This window comes from Canis aureus, chromosome 3 (genome assembly GCF_053574225.1).
Source record: "Canis aureus isolate CA01 chromosome 3, VMU_Caureus_v.1.0, whole genome shotgun sequence".
Lineage (NCBI taxonomy): Eukaryota > Metazoa > Chordata > Mammalia > Carnivora > Canidae > Canis > Canis aureus.
The window spans coordinates 64898972-64918970 of record NC_135613.1 but is presented as its reverse complement, the minus strand read 5'-3'; the positions used below and the strand labels follow the sequence as shown (position 1 = coordinate 64918970).

The 19999-nt window shown below is 40.5% G+C and overlaps 2 protein-coding genes and 1 pseudogene across 11 annotated transcripts in view; 2 read left to right on the top strand and 1 right to left on the bottom strand.

The window, feature by feature from the left end:
• ATM (ATM serine/threonine kinase) overlaps window positions 1–17580 on the bottom strand; it is a 116514-nt gene extending 98934 nt beyond the window's left edge. The window contains exons 1-7 of one of the 5 annotated variants that reach the window (XM_077893335.1): window positions 17338–17547; window positions 16744–16957; window positions 13383–13491; window positions 11824–11921; window positions 11630–11742; window positions 10271–10416; window positions 6633–6797 (exon numbers count right to left, since the gene is read on the bottom strand). In XM_077893335.1, coding sequence (XP_077749461.1) covers window positions 6633–6797; window positions 10271–10416; window positions 11630–11742; window positions 11824–11895 — 496 coding nt within the window. In that variant the 5' untranslated portion in view covers window positions 11896–11921; window positions 13383–13491; window positions 16744–16957; window positions 17338–17547. Of the gene's footprint in view, window positions 1–6632; window positions 6798–10270; window positions 10417–11629; window positions 11743–11823; window positions 11922–12396; window positions 12540–13382; window positions 13492–16743; window positions 16958–17337 lie in introns of those variants that run through there. The other 4 variants (XM_077893339.1, XM_077893334.1, XM_077893336.1 and 1 more) reach the window with 4 other exon arrangements.
• On the top strand, window positions 13829–14274 carry LOC144311200 (large ribosomal subunit protein eL31 pseudogene; annotated as a pseudogene).
• Window positions 17581–17751: 171 nt separating the features above from the next.
• The window catches only part of NPAT (nuclear protein, coactivator of histone transcription), a 64005-nt gene continuing 61757 nt past the window's right edge, over window positions 17752–19999 (top strand). For 3 of the 6 annotated variants that reach the window (XR_013376771.1, XR_013376769.1, XR_013376770.1), the window contains exon 1: window positions 17752–17940. Coding sequence is in view for 2 of the 6 variants with exons in the window: in XM_077893340.1 (XP_077749466.1) it covers window positions 17904–17940 (37 nt within the window). In the remaining 4 variants the exon portion in view is untranslated. Of the gene's footprint in view, window positions 17941–18240; window positions 18552–19999 lie in introns of those variants that run through there. The other 3 variants (XM_077893340.1, XM_077893341.1, XM_077893342.1) reach the window with 3 other exon arrangements.

Genomic DNA, 19999 nt, shown 5'->3' with positions numbered 1-19999 from the left:
AAGGCAGCCCCATGCAGGGAGCCCAATGTAGGACTCGATCCCGGGTCTCCAGGATCACGTTCTGAGTTGAAGGCAGGCACTCAACTGCTGAGCCACCAGGTGTCCCGAAAAGACTACATATTATATGACATTCTGCAAAAGGCAAAATCAGACTGTAAAAAGGTCACTGGTTGCTAGGGATCAGTAGGAAGAGCAGGATGAGCAAGCACAACACAGAGGACGCCTAGCACAGTGGATCTATTCTAGGTGATACTATAATGGTAAATACATGTTACTGTACATTTGTCAAAATCCATAGAAAGAGGTGTTAACATAGGTTCACAGATTGAAACAAATATGCCAGTTTGGAGCAGAATGCTGACAGCAGAAGAGGCTATGCATGTGTGATGGGGGGTTTAAGGAAACTCTCTACTTCCTGCTCAATTCTGCTATGAATCTAAAACTGTTCTGAGAAAGTAAAGTCTGTTTTTTTTCTTTTTTTTTAAAGATTTTATTTATTTATTCATGAGACACACAGAAAGAGAGAGAGAGAGAGAGGCATAGACACAAGCAGAGGGAGAAGCAGGCTCCATGCAGGGAGCCTGACCTGGGCCTCAATCCCAGGACTCCAGGATCACGCCCTGGGCTGAAGGCGGAGCTAAACCGCTGAGCCACCCGGGCTACCCGTAAAGTTTATTTTTTTTTAAATGTCTGGAAACCACTGGGTTAGAGAATCTGAATAAAGGCCACTGTAGTTAGAACACTAAAGTAGAAGGATAGGGATGGTTCTTAGTTATGGTCAGGCAGGCAGGCAGAAGCAAAATTACCCAATGTTTTCCGAGGCCTAGAAAAGGAGCACACATTTTATTCTAGTTGTACAGGAAAGCCACTCAAGTTTTTAACAGTTCTTCCTCCCTACCTTATTAGAGAAACTACCTTCTTCCTTGAGACAAGCCTAAGGCTCTTATTTTAGAACCCCTGATTCTCAGGAAACACAAAGAGGTGCCTGGGCTCAGTTGGTTAAGCGTCTGACTTCTGATTTTGGCTCAGGTCACGATCTCAGGGTGCTGGGATGGAGCCCTGAGTCTGGCTCCTCACTGAGCAAGGATCTTAAGATTCTCTCTCCCTCTCCCTCTGTCCTCACCAACCTCCAACCTGGCTCCTATGTGCACGTACTCTAAAAAAATTAATTAAAAATTTTAAAAGAAGAAAACATAGTCCATTTTCCTGTGTATTCAACCACTCTCTCTCCACGGAATACTTCCCATTACATTTATATGTCTTCCAGTCACTCCCATCTTTAACAGGACCCTTCTTTCCCTTCCCCTACAACCAAAGCTTTTGAAAGTGCTGTATCTGTTAATCCACTTCCTCACTTGTCACTCAGGCTTTCACACTAGTCCGTTACAGAATGGAATACCATCAACCAACAGACTCTAGTATAGAATAATTCACCCAACAACAGCAGGAACACATACTTTTTAAATGCATATGGAGTACTCATCAAGTACTCACCCTTGGTCATAAAAGAAATCATAACAATTATAAAATAACTTAAAATTATAAAAAGTATGTTCTCTGAAAGTAACGTAATTGGACTGAAAAAAAAATGCAAAAGGGAAAAAACAAAAAAACAAATACCCCCAAAACAATTGGAAAGTAAACATTTTAAATACTTTAAACATTTCCAAATAACCCACTGGTTAAAGAAATCTCAAGAAAAACTAGAACGTATTTTAAACTGAAGAAAAATGAAAATACAACATTGTCAAATGTGATATGACAAAGCAGTGTCTGGAGAAAAATTATATTAAATGCACATATGAGGAAAGAAGCTCTCCAATCAATGACCTAAGCAACAACCCCAAGACACTAGTGAACAAATTAAACCCAAACTAAACATAAGGAAAGAACTAATAATAAAACAAAAACTCGATAATGAAAGAGGCAGTATCACTACAGGACCCCACATACTTTAAAAGGATAAAAACGCAGTAACATTTGAGAATTTCACACTCCTACATTCAACAGCTTAAAATGTACAAATTCTTAAAGAAATTACCAAAGCTAACTGAAAAAGAAATAAACTAAATATTTCCATATCTATTAAACAAACTTGAATTCATAGTTAAAAATTTCTAACCACTACCTCCAAATTCAATCTAATAATATATAAAAAGGATAATACATCATGCCCTAGTGGAGTATATCCTGGGAATACAAGGTTGACTTAACCTATGGAAAATTCATCAGTGCAATTCATCCTATCAAGAGACTAAAGAAAAGACCATTTAAAAAAAAAAAAAAAGCCCATAGGATTATCTCAACAGATGAAGAAATCTAATAAAATTCAACATCCTTTCAAGATAAAAACCATGAGCAACTAGAAACTGAAAGTCTTCAACCCATACTGAGAGCTAATGTCATGATTAGTGGTTAAACAATGAATCCTTCTCCCCAAAACCAAGAATATAACAAGATGTGCTCTCATCACTCCTACTCAAAATTATACTGAAACTACAAAACTGGAAGAAAACAGAGGAAAAGTTTTATGTCAGATTTGTTAACAATCTCTTGGAAATGACACCAAAGGCAAAGGCAACAAAAGAAAATATAAATTGTACTCAAATTAAAAACTTTTTTAGATCAAAGGATACTATCATAAGGTTGAAGGCAACCCATGAATGGGAGAAAATATCTGCAAACCATATCTGATAAGGGGTTAATATACAGAATATATAAAGAACTCCCATATTTCAACAACAAAATAACAACCTGATTAAAAACTGGGCAAAAGGGACGTTGGGTGGCTCAGTGGTTGAAGTATCTGCCTTTGGCTCAGGGCGTGATCCCAGGGTCCTGGAATCGAGTATCTCTGGGCAGGGAGCCTGCTTCTCCCTCTACCTATGTCTCTGCCTCTCTCCCTGTGTCTCTCATGAATAAATAAAATCTTAAAAAAAAAAAAAAAACCTGGGCAAAAGATGTGAATAGTTTTCCAAAGATGATAAATGAACAATTAGCATATGAAAAACTCAACATCACGAGTCATTAAGGAAATGCAGACCAAAACCTCAATCAGACACCACTTCACACACATTCACATTAGGATGGCTACTATCAAAACAAGAAAAAGTGTTAGTAGGGATGTGGAGAAGTGGGAACCCAGGTAATTGCTAGTGGATATGTAAAACATGTAAAGGGATATAGTCCTTGTACAAACCAGTTTGGTGGTTTCTCAATAAATTAAACACAGAACTACCCTATGATGCAGCAATTCTACCTCTGGATAAATACCCAAAAGAATCAAAAGAAAGGACTCAAACAGCTATTTGTACACTTGTGTTCCTAACAGTATGATTCATAAAGCCAAAAGGTAGAAACCACTCAAGTATCCAAAGACAGATGAATGGATCAACAAAATGCAGTATATAAGTGCAATGAAATATTAGTCTTAAAAAGGAAATTCTGAGACATGCTACATGGATACACATTGAAAACATGAGTGAAATGAGGCATTCACAAAAGAACGAATACTGTTATGACTTCACCTACAGGAGGCAGCCAGAGTAGTCAAACTGCTAGATACAGAAAGCAGAATGCTTGCCAAGGACTGCCAGAGGGGAAAAGGGGAGCTGTTGTTTAAGGAGTACAGTGTTTCAGTTTGGGAAGATGGAAAAGTGTTGGAAATGAAAGGTGATGGTGACTGCAAACAATGTGGATATACTTAATACCACTGACTATACACTTAAAAATAGTTAAAATGGTGAACTTTAAGTCATGTACATTCCACCATTTAAACAAATCATACTGAAGGTCCCAACCGATATAACACAGCAGAAAAAATTAGTGAAAGTCACACGGCTCAGAAATGAAGGGGAAAAAACACAGATAATAATATGACTGTCTAAAGAGAAAATCCCTCGGAAGCTACAAAAGAGCTCCTAGATCTACTAAGTATTTTAGCAAGGTCTCAAGACACAACATTAATATACAAAAATCACCTGTACTTGTGTATAATAGCAATCAGTATGGAAATTGAAATTTTTTAAACTACACAATTTACAAACTAGAGCAGTATAAATCTAATAAAAATATATAAATTCTGTAAGCTGATAATCCTAAAACACTGATTTGTCAAAAAAGACCTAAATAGATATATCATGTTCACAGACCAGAAGACTCCATGTTCATCTGTTTGCCTGTTCTTCCTGTCTTGTATAGATGGAGGTTTCTGGGATCTGTCCTACATGACCACCCACCCTGACCTGCACATATACAGGCAGGCTAAAGAATGTTGTTTGTGAGACTTGTGCTGCGTAAGTGACCCTGGGAGCCTGATTAGCTGCCATTAGCTGGCCTCCAGGTCAGAATTGGCCTTTCTGGTCTAAAGGCCAAGAACTTTAAATTTTGCCTTTCATCCCCTCCAGCTCCAGCATGGGCTGCCCGCCACCCACTGGAATCTGGGAAGGAACACAAACAAACACACCTAGCCCAGGGTCCTAGATAGGTAAAGACATGATAATAAAGGAATGTGACTAGCTCCAAACTGCACGTAGGCAAACAAATGTTTAACTCCAAACCCTGTCATTTTCCCTACAAATGGGGATGGTCAGTTGGAAGTCTCACCTGAAGGGAGGATGCTCCACCCAGGCCTCTCAATCTGGACTCCAGCCTTGCTCTCTCCATGGACCTTCCCTAGCTAATGAGGTTGGATGTTATAACTCTGTCTTACTCTCCTTTACTGTTTATTACGGCCCCAATCTATGCAGATTTTCCTTTTCTTCTTTCTGTTTCTATTAGTTTTTATAATATCAATAAAGTGCATTTTTCCCCTTCAAAACTGAGAATATTAAAAAAAAAAAAAAAAACTGAGAATATAGCTGCTGTGAATCTTTTCTTCAGAACATTTCCCTAATTATTCCATAGATTCATTGCAATCCCTTCCAAAATTCCAACAGAGAATTTGTAGTAATCAACAAGCCAATCTCAAACTTTGTATAAAATTTCTGGCTTGGTCTCAGGCCATCCTCTCATCTCACTCTAAACTCTTCCTCTAGACAATCTCATCTCTAATTGGGGGTTCTATCACTTCTACCAAAGATATATTTTGGAGACGCCTGGGTGGCTCAGTGTAAGGTGTCTGGCTTTGGCTCAGGGTGTGATCCCGGAGTCCCAGGATCGAGTTCCACATTGGGCTCCCTGCATGGAGCTCCCTGTTTCTCCCTCTGCCTGTGTCTCTGCCTCTCTCTCTTCCTGTATCTCATGAATAAATAAATAAAATCTTAAAAAAAAAAAAAAAAGATATATTTTTAATACAAACTTCACTTCTTGAGCATAGTCCTCACTAGAGAATCAAGTTTAAGAGAAGGGAGCTAACTAGAAAAATAATTCAACCAAAGGGCCGATTATGAGAAATGATAGTATGCTCAAAAATAGAAAGGACTTCAGAGAACGTGTCAGATGATGGAACCATAGTAAGGAGACTACAGCAAGGACTGACTTTGTTTCAGTTGAGAACCGTGGTTACAAGTACTAATCTGAAATATGCAAATCTCCTGAATATTTAAGATGGACCATTGTGGTAAGAGATGTGATGGGTATCATCAGCCTATTTTCTACTTATTGTGAGGGTCAAGTTTGGGATAGAGCCTCCCTCATGCTAAGAACAAAAATAAAGGCCCCACATGACACCTAAGAAATTAATATAACAGCTAAAAAGGCTTTCATTCATGTGGGAACAGCAGAATATACTGCAGGGCACTGATAAGGTCATAGTTTTACCATCCACACAAATCTCATCTTGAAATGAGAACCTGACAATAAACAATACAGATAAATCTCTTTTCATTTAGTTAGTATAATTTATCTTGAATACTTTCCATGAAAAACACTGAGCTTCTAGATTTTCAGAGGTGGTCGTATTAGAAGACTGACATATAACTTACTTCATTCAAGCCAAATCCCATTTTCACCCATTGAACCCACTGAGAGACAGAAATGCTCTACCTCTGAAATCAAACTCAAACATTTCAATCTCTGACCATAACTTCCTTCTTCTGTGGTCTCAGTACCTTTCACTTAGAAGCTGTCAGAAACACCGGATTCCTCCCTGGCACCCACTCTCCTTTTCTAGTAGTCACTGGGCCCTGTACATCCTATTCTACTATATTTGACTCCCATTACCTTGCAAGTGACCTGCTAAATGCCTAATCCAACAGATATGTGTATGTTTTACCATTTCCAACATATTTAAAGTGTCCTACCCCTTCCAACCTGAAACTCTCCTTCTTGTTTTTTTTCTCTGTGTTTTAATTATGGTGAGGTTGAGGCGTCATTCATCTGTGAACTCACTGTGCCCAAATATATCTATATTATAGTGCATTGCAATTTTTGGTTTGTTTTTTTTCTGCCACTGGTCTGTCAAGTCCTTGATTGAGGACAAGGGGGCTTCTTTCAATTCTATAATTCCAGTTCTGATAGAGACAATAACTTAGGAAGTCCATAATAGAAGAAAACAAAGGTTGGACTATTTAATTTTACTAAGAAACTGTTAAATTGCAAGGACACTTAGGGGATACAGATTCTGACTGGTCTTTGGTGACATTTCATTTCATTTCAGAAAAAATTCACAAGTAACAAATTTCAAAACATACCTAGCCACTGTTGCTGAGATATTTCACACCAGTATTTCCTCACTGAAAGAATGTCCTTGAGCAGAATGTTGCTACAGTCAGCTCCATAAACGGCACCATTAAATGAATCTTTCACTGTATCCATGATATAGTTCAAGAGTTCTTGACATTTTAGTCTGGGCGCTCCTATTTAAAAATAAACAAAAAAACAAAAACATACAAATGCTAAGAAAAATAAGAATACTTGGAATGGCAAAGAGCCTGCATGCCCCTCTCTGCCTGCCCCCTCCCCATTGCCAACTCATGCATTCGCTCTCAAATAAAGAAAGCTTAAAAAAAAAAAAAAAAGTTTGTAAGGAGAATATTTGACTTTGAAAACGAAATTACTTTCAAATCATACAACAGCATTTGAGGTATATAAATATGTAAGGCTGTAATATTTCCAGTTTTATTTATTAGAGGTCCCAAAAATTCAGTATTAATGGATATATTCTCAAAGACAACAAAAGGACATTTAGAAACTGTTTATTTTCAAAAAATCACACTGATGTTACACCTAAAATTTTACCAGATTTCAACATTAACAATATTAGAACTGCATATAACTTCTTTGTTATTAGCTATGAGCAGGTACAAGTAATATATATCTGATTATATTCTAGTTTAGCAGTTCTTTAATCATTTTATTTTTTTATTCATGAGAGACACAAGAGAGGCAGAGACACAAGCAGAGGGAGAAGCAGGCTCCATGCAGGAAGCTCGATGTGGGACTCAATCCCAGGACCCCAGAATCACGCCCTGGGCCAAAGGCAGAGGCTCAACTACTGAGCCACCCAGGCATCCCTAGTTTAGCAGTTTCTTAAGATGAGTTCAGCATTTTCTTACCAAACTAGTGCAAATAAATATACACTAAGATAATTGTTTATCATTTTTATTTGTGGCTTATATCCTTTTAAGCATCTGGCCAATGATGAAATGCACAACCACATGATCCTCTACTGTAATACCCTGTGCCTCTCTCTCTTACAGTCCTTATAACATTTTCTTATCTGTAACATCTGCTATACTATAACATTCCTAAGGAATTAATTAATTTCTGTATGGCAACACAGCCCAATAACTGTCCTAAATAGTATTTGCTTAGTAAACAATTATTGAGTAACTGCATAAATCAATGTCACAATGAAATCATTTCCCTATGGTCTTAACCTCAACAGATTTCCTTCCTCCACCAAATTTGAGAAAGGTTTCAAAAACTATGCTGACATTCTTTTCTAAGAAAACCTATCATCAAAGGACAACTAAGTTGGCTGGAGAGAATTTAAGGAGCCTCACAGGACTTAACATTTACAAAGCTGGGTTTTCCATTCTCTAGGCTCCATCTGTGCTTTGTGTAGAAGCAGACAAATGCCAGTGTAGAGGAACGAACAATATTTGCTTATTAGTTCCTTCCCAGCTGTCTTTTCTGAATCTGTTTCTTTCGTCATAACTCGAATACCAATGCAGAGTAAGCCTGGCAAAGTCTAGACATGTGTTTAAATTCCAGGCAACTCCCCAACACTTAAAAAAAAAAAGAAATAGTGAGAGGACATGATAGTTACACTTTGGTTTTATAGAGATGAAAGATGTTTAAATTACAAAGTCAAACTTGAAAGAAAAGGAAGCCTCAAATAAAAACACAACTTTTCAACCACTGAAATAATCTTACATTGACAATTTCATCAACTCATTCCCATAAATCAACATACTGATACTTTCACACATTTTTCCAATGTGATCTCCACTGTTAATTTTGCAATTGTAGATTTTTGCACCATGAAGCAATATTACATACTGCAAACTTTTCTGGTGGGCTACAAATAGGCTTGGGTATCTTTCTCTTAATAACTCTGTATGTACATATTAAAATGTGTTAAGAACCCAATGTTAGTAGTCAAGAGAAGAAATTTTAATAACTGCAGGGCTATCTATCATACAGGGCAAAAGCAGGTGCAGGGTATTCCAGTGTAGCTGTCAATGCTGGAGTCGCTGACACAGGCTTGCCACTATGCATATAAATTAGCACCTCAGACCTGGAAAACTAAATTTCTGCTAAACCATTGCTTTTTTAGACTCAAGTCTCATCACACCATTCTGAAATGTCATTAACTTACCATCTATATCCTTCTACTTAATAATGTTTATCAAGGCTTTTCTGATTCTTAAGTCTTTTAATTCCAGTATAGTTACCATACAATGTTCTATTACTTTCAGGTGTCCGATACAGGGACTCAATGGCTTTTCTTTTTTTTTTTTTTTTTTTTAAGATTTTATTTATTCCTGAGAGAGAGAGAAAGAGAGGCAGGGACACAGTCAGAGGGAGAAGCAGGCCCCATGCAGGTAGCCTGACATAGGATTCGATCCCGGGTCTCCAGGATCACGCCCTGGGCTGAAGGCGGCGCCAAACCACTGAGCCACCCGGGCTGCCCAGATTTTCTGATTCTTTTTTTTTTTTTTTTTTTTTTTTTATTTATTTATGATAGTCACACACACACACAGAGAGAGAGAGAGAGAGAGAGAGAGAGGCAGAGACATAGGCAGAGGGAGAAGCAGGCTCCATGCACCAGGAGCCTGACATGGGATTCAATCCCAGGTCTCCAGGATTGCGCCCTGGGCCAAAGGCAGGCGCTAAACCGCTGCGCCACCCAGGGATCCCAGATTTTCTGATTCTTAAACTAAACTTGGTATCACAAAACCACATCCTTATCTGTGAAGAGTAAACAAAGTCTGAGCCCAAGAGTTGCTAAACAAACACTTCTACTTCTAGCCTTTAGCATCGTATGAAGCTCATTTCCTTACATAAACCTAGTAGGATCCTGCACTTTGGGTCAAAAATATCAACTCTTTATAAAATACCCACTGCACCAATTCAAAATGGGAAATACATGGCTGATCAGGAGCAAAAAAACCACTGGGTATTTTTTTAATCAGTAGTAAGCTCAGTTTTAGTTAAGAGAATGTGTTTTGACTGCCAAAAAAGCTAATGTAATCTCAAAATGAATTAGTAAAACTATAGAATAAAAGATATGCAAGTCCTGGTCCACTCTGTACCAATTAAAATATAGCTATAATTGAGTCCCATACTTTGAAATATAATTAAACTGAAGAAAATTCAGAAGACAGTGACACAAAAACTAGGTCATATGAGCTGAAGGAAGTATGTCAGTTTAGCTTAAAGTGGATTCAGAGGAAATGTCACAGCTAACTTCAAATATATACCAAACGATGTCATACTGAAAAAATTTATTAGGATTTGTCTGTACTATCTCAGAAGGCAGAAGCAGTAACAAAGGGAAACAGGTCTCTCCACTGTTAAAGCTATTCAAAGATATTAAAGCCTCAAAAGGTATGTTTGATCATTAAGGCTACCTAAGTGCTAGGAACAAAGAGGGGATCCAAGAAGCATGGGTAGTTGGAATACTAATTTTTAATCCTTCCAACATGGAGGCTATCATTCCATGCTTACATAAATTCCTCCAAATATTTGAACTGATCATAAATTAAAATCCATTTACATACTAGAAATTAGAGTTAGCACTCAAACTTTATCTTAACCATATTCTGACTGAACTCATGCAATAATAACCTTTAAACCAGCTATTTATAATAAGAGCACTTACTTTTATTTGCACATTTGATGAAATATTTGACCAAACTACTGATTTCTTGCATCTTTTTCTGCCTAGTGGCTTGTGTTGAAGCTGACACACTTGGTTTTGCTGTTCGCAGACATTCTGTTTCTTTCTGAACATATTTCTGTAAAAATCTTCAAGAAAACAAAGTAGAATTGCAAAAACTTATTAAACACTTAAATCATTACAATGGTTTTGAAAAGTCCTTTTATGCCATCATAAAGAGAATCTTTTAAGCCATAATGCTGCAATCAAGATAAATAAAATAATTTTCTTTCAAGGCTGAAGCCCCACGACACCAATTTAAAGTCTGTTCTGCAAAGCTCTAAAACGTAACCTCCATGATTTTCTGTTGCTTTACTGCTTGCTTTCTCCTTTTAGTATTAAAAGCTTACAATGCTATTAGGGCTTTTAGTTCTCTCTTGTTATTTTGTACACAACACAATCCTTTCCCAGGCAGTTTATAACAATTCTAAGCCTCTGAAGGAAGCCTGCCTAGAAGACATTCATGATTAGTTGGAAGTACCATGTGCCTATTGGACCTACCTGATCAGCTAATGCAAAATAATACTCGTCCTTAGATAATAGTTATATTTGTGATATTTGAAATAAACTAAGTAACCAGAGAAAAAGCACGCATTTTTTTAATGCTATCTACACTTAAATCTGTAAGTCCATCCAATACCAAGTAAGTGGTAAAAATAAAAGTTCTAAATACTTAAGAACAAGTAAATGCACTTCCTCTTGATTGAAGATAATTTATTTCAAGCTTTCCAGTATTCTATATTAAAATATTGTATTCATTTTCCTAAGTTTCACAACCTACTTCTAGTTACTTTTTCACAGTTGAAAATTATATCTTAATGTAAAAAGATATGAATTCTGCTTAGCACCCCAGTCCGGCAAACAATTGTCTTTCCAATGCCTGATTTTTTTTAACTATATTCATATGGGAATTATTCTGTAATTGTTTAACTATAATTTAACATGTAACAGTTACTCAGAGCAATATTAAAGACATAAATAATAAAACGTGTAACATAATTTTATTCTCCAACTTGAAAAAAAGTCTTTTGAATGAACTAACTCGAAAGGAATTCTCTCATCTTGAGTGAGATATACCTAAGAACTTTTATTGAACAAATGGCCTAAAAACTTAAATTTTTTCTATATGAACATCTCTTAAAAAATCATGTTTCAGATAAATAGTAAGTACCAACTTTATATGCAAGGTACAACAGCTTATAAGGAGCAAAGTTAAATAGACCTACATACAACAAAAATATCTCAACAAATAAACAAGAAAGAGGAAAAACAAAGACAATAAAAAAAATTAGAATGGAATACCTAAAAACAGCATCCCAATTCAAATATTTGCTTTGTTTGGAATCTGAATGCCGATCTAAATGTTGAATAGTCTCAGGATCCCGAATCAGGCGCTTGAATTTCTCAACTTCTTTCTAAAATGAAAAAGAACATAGGAATGGGTTGCCAATCATACACTAATTTCAAGAAAAGATCAAATTTCAGTAATTTACTACCCTTCGTTCTGTAGCTCTATCATGTTCTAGTTGACGGCAGCAAATAAGCAGATCATTAAGCGCTAGACTCATGGTTCAGAACTTCAGAAAACACATCACTGTAAATAAATACATAAATTCAAAATTATTTCAAATTTGGTATTAATATATGATCATATCAACTGTACAATTACAGGCATATTATGATCAAACATTCAATGATTTTTCTTAATGTTTTCACATTTAAGTGAGATTTTATTAGAATATACCAAAACAAAACCTCAACACACAAAAGGGTACTTGTGTGCAATAGCAGGATAAAAAAAGGAAATACAGAATTTATTGTCCTGAGACCTCTTCTAAGAAACACGGTAATTAAAATAAAATGTGAAAGATGAACAGAAGACAGCCAGGTCAAGAATAAGGAAAGAGCACTTAAACATTTAACACTGACCAGCTGAAATATTTAACCACACACTTTCTTATATGGAGTGACAAGACGTGCTATCTGCTGAGCCAAAAGCTGAAACTGCTTATGCTCTGGAATTGATATGTAAAAGGTTGATATCAAAGCTAGTAATAAGCCATGCCTACCACTTAAGTCTCAACTGGCTTTATGGTTCTCACTTAAAATATAAAAACAGGGATCCCTGGGTGGCGCAGCGGTTTGGCGCCTGCCTTTGGCCCGGGGCGCGATCCTGGAGACCCGGGATCAAATCCCACGTCGGGCTCCCGGTGCATGGAGCCTGCTTCTCCCTCTGCCTGCGTCTCTGCCTCTCTCTCTGTGTGACTATCGTAGATAAATAAAAATTAAAAAAAAAAAAATATATATATATATATAAAAACAGAAGGATAATTATGCTCTTGCTTTTGTTTTAAAAGAAAATTAACTATAATAGTGCCAAAAATCAACTATGTTTTACTGCGCCTTAATGCCATCGCTGTAGTCCTGCTCCTTTTAGGTTTTCTGACATAATCAAAGCTTCCATTGATAACCTTTAAAAAAAAAAAAAAACTCATTCAAGAAAAGCATTTTGTGTCATTCTCCCTGACTCTTTTTAAAAAGAAGCTTCATTAGAGACCATATCCAGTCTTCCTACAAAAAAAGAAATCCCTCTTACAAAATTAAACACTCTTTAAACACTCCCAGCAAGAGCACTCTATCTAACAAGCCTACCATTTTGTTGGCAAATAGCTCTAATTTGCTTCCCCATTTTTATTCATTGGTTGTTCTCTTTTATCCCTATTACAATCTCCTTTACCCTGCTGTAGATTACAAATTGTTATTTACCTGACAGTCTTTTTCATTTGATTATAATTCCTTGAGGAAAAGGACTATTATTTTTATTTTCCATTTCTTATGGTTTTATCTAGGACTCTTGCCCCTTCATACTGAATCCTAGTTTAAAACCCTCTTGATTGAGACAAAATGGAAAATAAAACTAGGACTGTAACCAGTGAAAACACCTTAACAATATCCAAAGAACCATAAATGTAGACACATTTATTTCTAAGTACACAAAAGACGTTTTTTGTAATGTAAAAAAAAAAAAAAAAAAAAAAAATGCAAGTTTACTGACCATGTGACACTTCTAGAAGATGCAGCCCTAAACTTTTTTTTTTTTTCAAGTTGTGGTTTTTCTGCTCGCCTCCTACTGTTTCTCTTTCTTCCGCCTCAAAGATTGATTACTTTGAAGAAAACACAACAGTTTAGTCAGGAGACATTCTTTCACTGGGCAGCTACTTGTTCAAGGCACTCTGTTAGGGGTAGCCAGGCATCTAATGAATTAAAGAGACAAAATCCTACCCTTGGGCAGTCATAACTGATATATGACTCAAAGGAACCAAATGTACAACTGAGAGCATCAGTTGATAAGCTGCCAGCGAACACGTCTCAGTAGAGGTTACCAACAGAGTCAAGATCCGAAGTGGTGTCAATCACAAAAAGAGCCAGAGGACCAATATCTCAAGGAAGGACACTAGTACCACCAAAAGGTCCCAAGATGAAAAAGTGCATGGTCTTCCTTTCCAACTAGGGCCCGGCAGAATGGCTCCCGCAAAGAAGGGTGGCGAGAAGAAGAAGGGCCGTTCTGCCATCAAAGAGGTAGTGATCAGAGAACACACCGTCAACATTCACAAACGTATCCATGGAGTGGGTTTCAAGAAGCGTGCCTCTCGGGCACTCAAAGAGATCCAGAAATTTGCCATGAAGGAGATGGGAACTCCAGATGTGCGCATTGACACCAGGCTCAACAAAGCTGTCTGGGCCAAAGGAAGAAGGAATGTTCCATACCGTATCCGTGTGCGGTTGTCCAGAAAATGTAACGAGGATGAAGATTCACCAAACAAGCTCTACACGCTGATTACCTATGTACCTATCACCACTTTCAAAAATCTACAAACTGTTAATGTGGATGAGAACTAATTGCTGATTGTCAAATAAAGGTATAAAACTGCAAAAAAAAAACCAAACAAACAAACAAAAAATGATTATGTTCGAGGAATTGAAAGAAAACCGAAGTAACAACGGGGTAGTCAGCTAGAGTAAGAGAGCTGAGACATAAGGTTGAGTTCGATTAATACATTAATCCAGAACTAAACTCCCCTACCAACATGCAACTGAAACCATACATACTTCCTGAACAAGAGTCTCTGAAGCGGCAAGTCCAACATTCCTTCTTAGATCTCAATCAAGTTGATCTCCTTGCAGAATTAGACAATGATGCCTACATCCCATCTTCCCACATAGAATACTGCCCTTGGCATGCCATTTTTTTCTGGAGAAACAGTGTGGGCTCTATAGGTAGCTTGTACTGGTTCAAAGCCTGGTCTTGCCACTTACAAGCTGTATAACCTTGGGCACTAGCTAATCAATCTCTCAAAACCTCAGTTCTATCATGGGTAAAATGAAAAACAATACCAGAACCTACCTCAAAGTTACGGTTAAGGATTCATGCACGGATTTAACGCAGTGTCTGGAACACAGCAAATGCTCAATCAACCTTAGCAATTACCATTCTTTCTTCCTTTGTTTTCTAAGTCTTTCTGGATGTTTCCTCTTCCACCCACACCTGCAAAACTATCTCCCTACTTCCCACCCTGGCTGCTCCTGACGTGATCTCATCCATCCCAAAGACCCCAAGATGCTGAAAATGCCTACATCTATTTCATTCAACGCCAGACCCCACTCCAGAGCTTCAGAAACTTTCCAAGCTGTGTGCCTTTACGCGCATTGCCCCTCCTGCCTGGAAGACCCCTACCTCCCTCCTCCCGAGGTAAGCGAACAATCCGAGGTCTCACCGCAGACCTGCACGGTTCTACCTTAAGATCTTTTTTTTTTTCTTTATTGGAGTTCAATTTGCCAACATATAGCATAACACCCAGTGCTCATCCCATCAAGTGCCCCCCTCAGTGCCCGTCACCCAGTCACCCCCACCCCCCGCCCACCTCCCTTTCTACCACCCTTTGTTTGTTTCCCAGAGTTAGGAGTCTCTCAAGTTCTGTCTCCCTTTCTGATATTTCCCACTCATTTTTTCTCCTTTCCCCTTTATTCCCTTTCACTATTTTTTATACTCCCCCCCAAAATGAGACCATATAATGTTTGTCCTTCTCCGATTGACTTATTTCACTCAGCATAATACCATGTTAATGGATTGGAAGAATTAATATTGTGAAAATGTCAATGTTACCCAGGGCAATTTACACATTTAATGCAATCCCTATCAAAATACCATGGACTTTCTTCAGAGAGTTGGAACAAATTGTCTTAAGATTTGTGTGAAATCAGAAAAGACCCTGAATAGCCAGGGGAATTTTAAAAAAGAAAACCATAGCTGGGGGCATCACAATGCCAGATTTCAGGTTGTACTACAAAGCTGTGGTCATCAAGACTGTGTGGTACTGGAACAAAAACAGACACATAGATCAACGGAACAGAATAGAGAATCCAGAAGTGGACCCTCAACGTTATGGTGAACTAATATTCGACAAAGGAGGAAAGACTATCCACTGGAGAAAAGACAGTCTCTTCAATAAATGGTGCTGGGAAAATTGGACATCCACATGCAGAAGAATGAAACGACCATTCTCTTACACCATACACAAGACAAGATTACATCAAAATCCTAGAGAACACAGGCAACACCCTTTTGAACTTGGCCACAGTAACTTCTTGCAAGATACATCCATGAAGGCAAGAGAAACAAAAAGCAAAAATGAACTACTGGGACTTCATCAAGATAAGAAGCTTTTGCCCAGCAAAAGAAACAGTCAACAAAACTAAAAGACAACCTACAGAACGGAAGAAGATATTTGCAAATGACAGTTAAGTCAGATAAAGAGCTAGTTTCCAAGATCTATAAAGAACTTATGAAACTCAACAGCAAAAAAAAAAAAAAAAAAAAAAAAAAGAAACTCAACAGCAAAGAAACAAACAATCCCATCATGAAATGGGCAAAAGACATGAACAGAAATTTCACCAAAGAAGACATGCCAACAAGCACATGAGAAAATGCTCTGCATCACTTGCCATCAGGGAAATACAAATCAAAACCACAATGAGATACCACCTCACGCCAGTGAGAATGGGGAACATAAACAAGGCAGGAAACCACAAATGTTGGAGAGGATGTGGAGAAAAGGGAACCCTCTTACACTGTTGGTGGGAATGTGAAATGGTGCAGCCACTCTGGAAAACTGTGGAGGTTCCTCAAAGAGTTAAAAATAGACCTGCCCTACGACCCAGCAATTGCACTGTTGGGGATTTACAGATGCAGTGAAACGCCGGGACACCTGCACCCCGATGTTTCTAGCAGCAATGTCCACAATAGCCAAACTGTGGAAGGAGCCTCGGTGTCCATCGACAGATGAGTGGATAAAGAAGATGTGGTCTATGTATACAATGGAATATTACTCAGCCATTAGGTTCTCCCTTAAAATTACCTTGAGCCCTAAGAGTCCTTTTTCTTGTCGGTACCTGGTGAAAACTGCAGCGAGCGCTCCTGGGAGTTCCCCACCTGCGAGGATTATGACAGAGAGGACGGCGCGCTCACACACCAGTCGGCCACAGTTCCACGTCCAGTAAGGAGATTCCAGAGTCGGGGCTCTTCACCGCGCCACTCTCCTTTGAGCCGCAGCAGAGGCTCGCGGATTAAAACTAATCAAGAAAAGAGGGGGAAACATGGCTAGTCATCTAGTTCCATCTGGGCCGTCGGTGGCAGGGAAAGGGGACGCGCAGGAGGGCCCACCAGGGCATCTGGAAGAAGAGTCGAGGCGAAACCCGCGAGGAAGAAGGAGAGAGGAGGGACGGGAGAGAGACAGGGCGGCGGGGAGGGGGGGTCCACTCCGAAGGGTCGAGGCGAAGCTCGGTAGCGGCTCGGAGAGAGGGAGGGCGGGAGAGTCCGGTCGTCGGGGCGCCGGCACGGAGCGGCTCCAGTCCCGGGACGCAGAAGCCACCGCCTGCTTCCCACGCCCCTAACGGTGCCCTCGCACAGCCAAAGCGGCGGCGACTGCAGCCTACATCCCGGCTCCACTTGCCTTCCACGCCCCCGCGGCCACAGAGGCTCCAGCCAGCTGGAAACCCAGTCTTCCCGCTTCCGGTTCAAACGCTGCGTGACCCCGCAGCCCGGGTCTCCCAAGGAAGAAGCCGGGGTCACCCGGGAGCAGGCCCCATCTGCCCATGCGCGCCGACCCCCGCACGCTGTGCGCTGCGTGCGCTCTCTCGCTTCAAAATATTTGGCTCGTCGGAGCAAACGCGCCTGCGCGCTTCTCGCCAATGGCGTGCGAGCCTGCGCTCCCCGCCTGCCTCCTGGCGCCGGCCGCTGCGCCGTCCTCCCACCTCCTCGACGCCTTCGGCCCCGCCTCTCCGACTCTCAGGGCGGAAGTGACGACAGTTCCGAGGGGAACGGAGGCGGGTTTCATTTCGGCGCCTTTCTTTCTTCCGCGAAAGCGATTGGCGGACGCGGGGTGAAAGAGGCGGGACAAATTGCCGCGGGTTCAGTGCCGCCACTGGAACCGGGAGATGCGGCGCAGGAGCTGTCGGGGCTGTGTTGGCTTGTACCTGAGTCTCGTCTCCTGTGGCGGTTCCCGCTGCGGCTTCGGTCATGTTGTTACCTTCGGACATAGCGCGGCTGGTGCTGGGTGAGCGCGGACGCGGGAGGGACGGGCCGTGCTGACCGGGCTGAGCAGGACGGAACGACCTTCGGGGCCAAAGGTTCTCCCGGGGCGGGGAGGCTCTGGTGCTGTGCCTCCCCGTCTGCGGCTCGAGCCCGGCGGCGGTTCCGCTGGGGCCGGGCGCTCGGGCCGGGCCCGAGAGCCTCTTTGTGCGCGGATGTTGCGCTCCCCGGAGGCGGCGTGGCGAGGCAGGGCTGAGGGGAGGCGCGGCGGAACACCTGAGGCCCGGGTGCTGAGGGGCAGCCAGGCCTGCACGCCTCGTCGGGACCCCCGGAAGGAGACTTGTCAGGGATGGGAGAGCACGAGGACGTCCCCGACCTCCGGGTCTTGTAGAAAGACCTTCGCGACGTCCTTCTCGTACTCGCTCCTCCAGCTAGGAATTTGGGGGCGGACGGGGGTCTTCTTCCCTGTCCTCCCCTCGCGCCCCCGCCCTCCCTCTCCACAGTGAGTGGTCCCCAGCTTGGGGGTCTGAGATAGCCCGCTGCATGGTGTAAAACAGCCCCAATTCCTCGTCTTTCCACCGGCCAGAAATTTCGCAGAGGAAAATGCCTTCCCGTTGAACGTGTTCTAGTCCTCTGGTTCGTTTCTCCTCCATTTGGGGACGGTTGGTGCCACGGGCCTGTTGTCAGGGCGTATTGTCTGCGTGGGCAAACGGGTTTGGTGGTTGTGTGCCCCCGGGAAGAATTAAGAGAGATTCGTGCTGCCCTGGGAAGTTCAGACCCCCAAGCCGGCGGTTTGCAGACCTTGTCGTACGCGACACCCCTGAAAGTACATGGTAAACATCTGTGATGAAACTTCCCGTGGTGTCCGCAGCAATTACTGTCGTTTACCCTACTGTTAGAAAAATCCCATTTGTCTTACTCCGTTTTAAAATACTTAGCCCTGTCCGGAAAACTGGCCTTTGTGCTCAGGGCTTTTGGCGAGCACATTTTGCAGGAAACGAGAGGGTAAAGGCTGCACGGCGCCCCCCCACCCCCCGTTTTTTTTGGAGAAGCGAATGACTTCATTTAATATTTTGTTAATGGCGGGTTCATCTTTTGCTTTATTACAACTGAATTATCAATAGTTCTGTCTTTATTTCTGAGACAAAGCTGGCTGTCTTGTAATTATATTTATTAGGATTATATTCATACAGTAGACTAATTTAGAGTAGACTCTCACAGTGTTCGAGATGAATATTGGCGTGCTTTATTTTTTCCTCTAGGCATATCGTTTGCTTAAGAGTTTGACTTTTAGCGATTTGGTGGTAATCAACTCCAGTTTCAGTAACTAATCTTTAATAGGGTTTCTCACCCTGGCCCTGTTGACATTTGCGGCCAGGTAATTATTATGGGGAGCTGTCCTGTGCATTGTGAGAAGTTCAGCATCCCTAGCATCTATCTATTAGATGCCAATAAGACCCCACTCCCACCCACCCCCCACTTAATGACAGTTTAAAAAAAAAAAAAAAAAAAAAAAACAAAGTCTCCAGATAGTGCCAGTTTGTTCCCTAGAGGGAAAAATCATTCCCTGTTAAAAACAACTGGTCTTAAAGCAATCTGATTTTCTAACCGAAATAACTCACTTGTATTCTCCACAAACCAGCTGCTCTGCTTGACTCCTACTTTTTTAATAGATAAAAATTCCAAAATTTCCAAATTCATTGTTTCTTATCCTAAAAAATCTTTGTCATTCACATTCCATTTTAATTGCCACCAATCCTATTTACTGGGCCCCTGGTTATGCCTTCTGTGGGACTTCTGTCATTGTTTCTCATATAATCATGCCACTGATATTTACTGTTTAAAAAAAATGCCTGAAGCATTCACACTACACATATTCTAAAAGTAGAAAAAAAACTGTGCACTTATTAAAATTTCAAGTTATGCAAAAGAATACATGATAGAAAAAAAAGAAAATCTCCCCACACTCATTACTCTTCTAATATATCTTGAAACTCATATCAGCACACAGAGATCTGTAATTCCACAACTGAGAGGCGTAAAATTGTAACTGTTTTGTCGTGATTCTTCTTTTGGTACCCCAT